This window comes from Tamandua tetradactyla, chromosome 16 (genome assembly GCF_023851605.1).
Source record: "Tamandua tetradactyla isolate mTamTet1 chromosome 16, mTamTet1.pri, whole genome shotgun sequence".
In the NCBI taxonomy this organism is placed as follows: domain Eukaryota; kingdom Metazoa; phylum Chordata; class Mammalia; order Pilosa; family Myrmecophagidae; genus Tamandua; species Tamandua tetradactyla.
Window position 1 is genome coordinate 70,170,208 of NC_135342.1, and position 7,329 is coordinate 70,177,536.

At 42.6% G+C, this 7,329-nt stretch overlaps 1 protein-coding gene across 3 annotated transcripts in view; it reads right to left on the reverse strand.

The window, feature by feature from the left end:
• CFDP1 (craniofacial development protein 1) overlaps nt 1-2,359 on the reverse strand; it is a 216,563-nt gene extending 214,204 nt beyond the window's left edge. Inside the window, exon 1 of one of the 3 annotated variants that reach the window (XM_077133064.1) lies at nt 2,151-2,359. In XM_077133064.1, coding sequence (XP_076989179.1) covers nt 2,151-2,214 — 64 coding nt within the window. In that variant the 5' untranslated portion in view covers nt 2,215-2,359. The remainder of the gene's footprint in view (nt 1-2,150) is intronic. The other 2 variants (XM_077133062.1, XM_077133063.1) reach the window with 2 other exon arrangements.
• Nucleotides 2,360-7,329: the final 4,970 nt, after the last annotated feature.

Sequence of the window (7,329 nt, forward strand, 5' to 3'; positions counted from 1 at the left end):
TCAATAGATGGGTTGGAAGGTAAAATACAGGAAATCTCCCCAAAACAGAAAAAAGCCAAAGGGATAAAAAAAAATAAGATAGGATAAAAATAAGAAGACCAATACACAGAAGGTCCAACATAAGAACAATGGGGCTTCCAGAAAGAGAAAACAGAAAAGAAATTGCCGAAAATTTAAAAACTCCCATAAAGTGCAGCATTATGAATGAAAACAGACAAAAACTATTGTGAAATATCAGAAAATGGGAAGCTGATGACTCTATCAGTTTCCAGAGACAAACAGATCTCATACAAAGGAACAGAAATCAGCAACAAATCAGAGGTCTTAATGGCAACATTGAAAACTGGCAAATGACAGAGCAACACCTTTAAATACTGAAGGGAAATTATTTCTAGCCTAGAATCTATTCACCAAGCCAAGTTTATCGATCAAGCCAGAGAACAGTATATTTTTAGACATTCAAGGCTTGAAAAGCTACTCTATTCCTACTAAGCACTCATTCTCAGGAAGTTACCAGGGTATTTATCATTTTGGTAGAGCACTCAAAGAAAAAAGACAACATGGGACTCTAGGAAGAGGGACTCCAACATGGAAAAGAGAAATAATGGTAGTCATAATGGAAAATCTTAGGTTTAAAACTTCAACAGGCACGGAGGCAACCAAGACAAACTGGAGTAGATCATAAGGCAAAAACAGACTAAAATAAAATGAAAGGCTTCCTGATAAATCTATGTATCTTGAGAGATGATACAGACAATTTTGAGTTTGGGGTCAAATGAAGAGTAAAACATAGACAACTGATCAACAACACCAAAATGGTAATTATGACCCCAGAGAGAAGTTGTGCAGAAGTAATCATGATATACCATACAGCTCAAGCGTGAATAGTGTTCACACTGTCATTAAAAAAAAAAAAAAAAAAAAACACAAAATATCGGTCTAAACAAAGCTAGGAAGTAGGTACACAGGCATCCTGGGGAGTTGGGGAGAGGATGAAGGTAGAAGGTTGTGTCTTGGGAGTGGGAGCACAGAGGCCAGGGGGAATTAAGCAGACAAAATCTCATTTTGCATGGTTTCCAATAAATAGAAATACCAGGTTAAAAAAGTGAAATATAGTCCCCTCTTGGGAGGACTGAATGGGGATGTGAGGGAACGGGGATGATCGTTTTCAAAACAAGCCATTTAGAAGCATTTCGACTATATTTAAGTACACAACATGCATTAAAATGAAATTAAAATGAAAACTAAAGTTTCAGATCACTCTGAACAGATCCGTAAGAACAGATTTTCGGTGGATAGGAGTAGAATCAGGGAAACCAGGTAGCAAGCTACTACTGACGAACACTTGAGAAGGAAAACGGTAGTTCAGAATTAAATGTTAAGTTTGTAAGATTTATTCAAGTAAGTTTAGTGAACAAATGGTCAGAAACTGATTTTCCAGGTGGTCAGAAGAGAACTTATGGATGGGTTAGAGAGAACAGGGATGACCCGAGCAATTTTAAGGGTAGATACTTTAAATGAGATGGGTAAGTCTGGGGAAGGTGCAGTTTGGGGAAAAGAGGCGGTTTGGGTGATAAGATTAATTATGGCCACATCGGTTTCAGATGCCGAACCAAAAGACGTCCTGAGAAAAGAGCAATGGGGTATAAGTTGCAAAGAGGCAAAAGGCAACTCGTTACGTAAACTTTCTCATAACCAGATCACTTGTGAGGTCAGAAAGCGACTGGATCTATGCTGGACCTGGTTCCAGTTATCAGTTCCTTCGAACCAGGAAGACTGAAGATAATTTCCAGCATTCTGACTGCCTTTCCGAAGCATTCAGAAGCAGCAGCGGCTTCATTCGGGAAGCCGGTAGGTAGATCACCGCGCGGCGTCCCCAGGGGGAGGGTCGAGTTCACGTGCCGGTTCGTGCGCTCCGGGAGGAGGCGGCAGCCGAAGCCAGGCCCGGGGAAACGGCTGCGCGAAGGTCTCGGCACAAGCGCCAGGCCAGGTCGGCCTCGCGAGCGGGGGTAGAATGAGGGACCTGAGGAACCGGACGCTCGAGGCCCGGATGGCCGGGAACCGGCGACCGGAGCACGCGGGGGCGAAACCTGCCTCACGTGGGGCGCGGGGCGGGGCGGCCGCCTCTCGCCTCAGGCGGAGTCGCTCACCCGAAGGCACGTAGTCTTCGTCCTCCTCCGAGGTGGAGAAGTCTTCGGAGTCGAATTCCTCCATGTCGCTGCCGCCCAACCCACAATACCGCAGCAGTCGCCCCCAACGGCAACGCGCGAGGGAGAAATCATAGAGGTGCGGCGGCAGAGGCTAGGGAGGCCGCAGCCGTACGTGCACATGCGCAGAGCGCCACGTGGTCGAAAATGCGACTTCCGGGCCGACACCGCCCAGCGGGTGCTACTGTAGGCGCAGGCGGGGGAGGGGAGGGGGAGCGGCCCTGGCGGAAGCGGTGCATGATGGAACTCGTAGTTTTCCCGCGCTACGGAACGGCGCGCTTTGGTAAAAATGCTTAAGTAAAATTGAGAATCTTTGGAAATATTCTAAAATTCAAGACATCATCCACAGGAATCCTTCTTTCAAGTTAATCCATTTGAAAGTACAGCCGCTTGTAATTTCTGTCATTTGTCAGATTTAAACATTTTGATCAATTATAATGCGATTACTGCAGGCCATCAGAGGCGAATGCAAATGAGGTCAAGGACTAACGTGTACGTTCGCTACACGTGCAGGTTTTCTAACGCTGAAAATTGCTTCTCCTTAATATTCTAGACTGCACTAGAAGTCGGTACCACCCAGTCCTAGACCAGAGTTATCTAAATGAAGAATGCTTGTGATCAGAGCGGCTTCTGCCGGAAGTGACTCGGTCAACTTGGAGCACTGTGGTGGCCAAGACTTTGACTCTTGTGGGCCCCAAGCGGTATCCGGCTCGAGATGTTAACCTAAATATTAAACAAGACAGCTACCCCAAATCCCTGAGGATTTCAGAATGTCTGACACTTCTGAAGCTTTTCCAAACTTTGAAGAGATGTTTGCCAGTAAATTTTCAGAGGATGACAAGAGTACCTGGAGTATTCGAAACGTTTTGCTCAGAGCCCCTCCAAATGTTGAGGAATGGAGTAGCAGAGATGGTGGGAACTAAAGGAGGAAATGGGTTGGGAGATAACAGTTTAAAGGTAGGGATAGCAGACGGAGAAGGCCAAGTGACAATCAATCCAATGGGTGGCATGGACAATTCTGGGGTGACAATTACCAGCAGCACAGACAAGAACTTCGCTATCCCCTCCAGTCTGGACGATCTGGTTACAACCAACGGCCTCCCTCTGGTTATGGTTACTTACTGGTACAAATGCTGGCAGTTTTTAGTCAAACCATTTACTTTTCTAACGACAAAAGTTTGTCTTTTGTTTGGTCATAGTTTTACATCTGATTTAAGGGAGTGGATTATTAATTTTTGCAACTTGAAATTTGTCAGGTACCAGAAAATAAAACTTAGCATTTGTGCTGGTTTGAAAGGAAGTATGCCCCCTAGAAAAGCCATGTTTTAATCAAAGTATCATTTCGTAAAGGTAGAATAATCTCTATTCAATACTGTATGTTTGAAACTGTATAATCAGATCATCTCCCTGGATGATGTGATTTAGTCAAGAGTGGTTGTTAAACTCGATTAAGGGACAACATGTCTCCACCCATTTGGGTAGGTCTTGATTAGTTTCTGAAGTCCTATAAAAGAGGAAATATTTTGGAGAATGAGAGATTCAGAGAGAGCAGCACCATGAAGCAGAGTCCACCAGCCAGCGACATTTGGAGATGAAGAAGGAAAACATCTCCCGGGGAGCTTCATGAAACAGGAAGCCAGGAGAGAAAGCTAGCAGATGACACCGTGTTCGCCATGTGCCCTTCCAGCCAAGAGAGAAGCCCTGACTGTGTTCGCCATGTGCCTTCTCACTTGAGAGAGAAACCCTGAACTTCATCAGCCTTCTTGAACCAAGGTATTTTTCCCTGGATGGATGTCTTAGATTGGACATTTCTATGGACTTGTTTTAATTGGGACATTTTCTCGGCCTTAGAGCTATAAACTAGCGACTCATTAAATTCCCCCTTTTAAAGGCCATTCCGTTTCTGGTATATTGCATTCTGGCAGCTAGCAAACTAGAACAGCATTCAAAATGGATTCTGTGGCACGGGGGCCCTTTCAGTTTCTCTCCTTCAGCGGCAACTCTGACAGGACCTGATGTGCTGGCAAGATGGATGAGAATGAAAGTACGGGCACCCCACCCGCCAGTGGCCAGACCAGCCTGATATCTCCCAGTGATGCCTGCAGCCACACATTTCCCCCACAGGTCTTGATGCAGTTTTTTCGCTTTACAACCACAAGCTTTCAGAAGGAGAGTTGGAGCCTTTCACTGGCAGGTTTCACTGGCTCCCACCTGCCTGCTCTCCCTTTGCTCTCAATCTATTTCTCTCTCTCAATAAACTATTAAGCTTTAACTCCCTGTCTCATGTGGAATCCTTTAGGGACCCCATGCCTAACAAAACTGTTTTCAAAATAGATTTAACTAGAGACATGTGAAGGTAGCTGGGAATAAATAGTTCCCTAAGAAGATTGTGGATTATATTGCTTGACTTCCACCCCAGATTCATTTTCGTTTCATGACTTAATGTGTTTTGAGTTTTGTAACTTTTTTTCCATGTTTGACCTTCAGTTGTTTTACACAGAAATAAAAAATTTTAACTAGAAAATGCCTGCTTTTCCTTTGTAAGATAAAAGAGTATCCATACATGCAGACATGCTCATTTCTAAATTTTGAGGTTAGTAAAATCATCTCATGGATGCACAGTTATGCTTGTAATATATTGTACAGATCATTCACATTTGAAAGGTTAAAATATTATTATGGGATTAATATTTGTGTGTGATTACTTACTTTATAGTAATGATTGTGGAGTCATCTCCACAATCATTTTGGTCTCTTTTTGTAGGGAAATGAAGAATAAAGTTGTAAAATGAGGAAAGAATTACTTTCAGTTCCAGTGTCTGTTGATCTGGTGGTGGGTTGGATTGGGGCATATATCATATAAGCTGTAAGGTTTTTTGCTTACTTAAACACAGGGGATCAAAATTCATGCATTATACAAATGTGTGACTGTAATGTTAAAACTTTTCAATCATATGCTGTACTTTTACTCTTTAATTTTATGGTATTTAATGTGCTGTAACTGACTTTCAGAATGATTACTCTTTCAAATAATTTAAATGGTCATTATGATGGTTTATTTATATAAATACCTTCATATAAAAAAAGAATGCCTGTTAGGGTGCAAGAGTGTTCAGTGGTAGAATGCTTGCTTGCCATGAGGGAGACCCAGGTTTGATTCCCAGCCCATGCACTCCCCAAAATAAAAGAGTGCTTGTGATTAAAAAAGCACCCTGTTCTAGTTTGCTAGCTGCTGGAATGCAATATACCAGAAACAGAATGGCATTTAAACAGGGGAATTTAATAAGTTGCTAGTTTACAGTTCTAAGGCCAAGAAAATGTTCCAATTAAAATAAGTCAATAAAAATGTCCAATGATAGGCATCCAGGGAAAGATACCTTGATTCAAGAAGGCTGATGAAGTTCAGGATTTCTCTCTCAAGTGGAAGGGCACGTGGCAAACACGGCATCATCTGCTAGCTTCTTCTCCTGGCTTCCTGTTTCATGAAGATCCCCAGGAGGCGTTTTCCTTCTTATCTCCAAAGGTCGCTGGCTCATGGACTCTCTGCTTTGTGGTGATGCAGCATTCTCTGCTCTCTCTGCATCTATTTCATTTTCCACAATATTTCTTCTTTTATAGGACTCCAGAAACTTATCAAGATCTGCCCAAATGGGTAGAGACATGTCATCACCTAATCAAACTTAATCAACCACTCTTGATTAAATCACACCTCCAGGGAGATGATCTGATTAAAGTTTCAAATATACAGTATTGAATAGGGATTATTCTGCGTTTATGAAATGGGATTTAGATTAAAACATGGTTTTTGTAGGGACTGCTGTGAGAATATGGGGATAACCTGAAAACTCTGGTAGGATTGCTAACTGCTTTGCAACAGATAGCAGGCAACTAAATCTTAGCAAAAGGAAAAGAGAATACCAAGTAGCAGCAGCCAAAGCCTGGCACCTTTTAGGAGCCTTACATATAGCCACAGAGACAGAACAGGTGGCAAAAACAACAGTCCTCCATTCAGAGGAAGAATTAAAATTAGAAAGAGATACATGGTTCACTCAAGCAGATATGAAACCGAGTGCTTGCATTGTGAGGATGATCAATTCAAAACTTTAGCCTGTAGATATGCTTGGGCCCATGGTTGAAAATTACCCCAAGTCTTAGTCTGCAGAGTGCTAACCAATCCAGGATGGGACCCAAAAGTGTGAGATCTCTTAGATTCTTCATCTGATGATGCAGAGAAGGAAAAGGAAGGAAGAAGCAAGGGAAGGGGAGGAAGAGGAGCCCCCCCCCCCAGCTAGTATGCCCCATGCTAGAGCAAAAAATAAAAACAGCACAGGGTGGGCCCTCAGAATTTGCAACCTTCTGAGAAGAAATTTCATACCATGAGCGAATATATTGCTGCTGCATTAGGTGACCTTGGGCAGCATTTTAGGCAGAAAGCCAGAGAATCATTACCTGACTGGCTTTTACGATTGTGGGACATAGGAACTGAGAGCAAAATGTTAACTGAAATTGAAATAAGTAATTTAATATCTATTACAATGCACCCATCCCTATGCATGCACCTGTATACTGCCCTAAATCTGGTAGAAATGTTATCTTTGTTAACCTGGCTATGAGCTGCATGCAAGACTGCCTGGTCCAACGAGGAAGATGTTCCACACACTACTCCCCATTGGCCATCTATGGAAGAATCGCAAGATGTTTTGTGGGGTCTTAGGATGAAACATGCAATATATTCTGTGGGCAATATTGATGGCCTTATTTATCTTACAACTGGACAGGATGTTGTACCTGGGAGCAGATGTATGTACCTGCCACATTATATGATTCTTTACCATACACGCTGTAATTGGGAAATGGTTAAATCTAGATAGCAAGTGAAGCATAGCCCATGGTAGTTTTATTCTTTGGCTATTTTGCCCTTAGGGGAGCTGCAATGGTTACAGAAAACATATAATAGCCTTCGCTAATCACACAGCTCACAGGCTTAATGAATCTAAATTAGCAATATCATTGTTAAATGACGAAACCACCCAATTATGAAAAGTAGCATTACAAAATAGAATGACTTTAGACATTTTAACTGCAGCAAGAGGCAGAACCTGTGCCCTACAAACATACATTG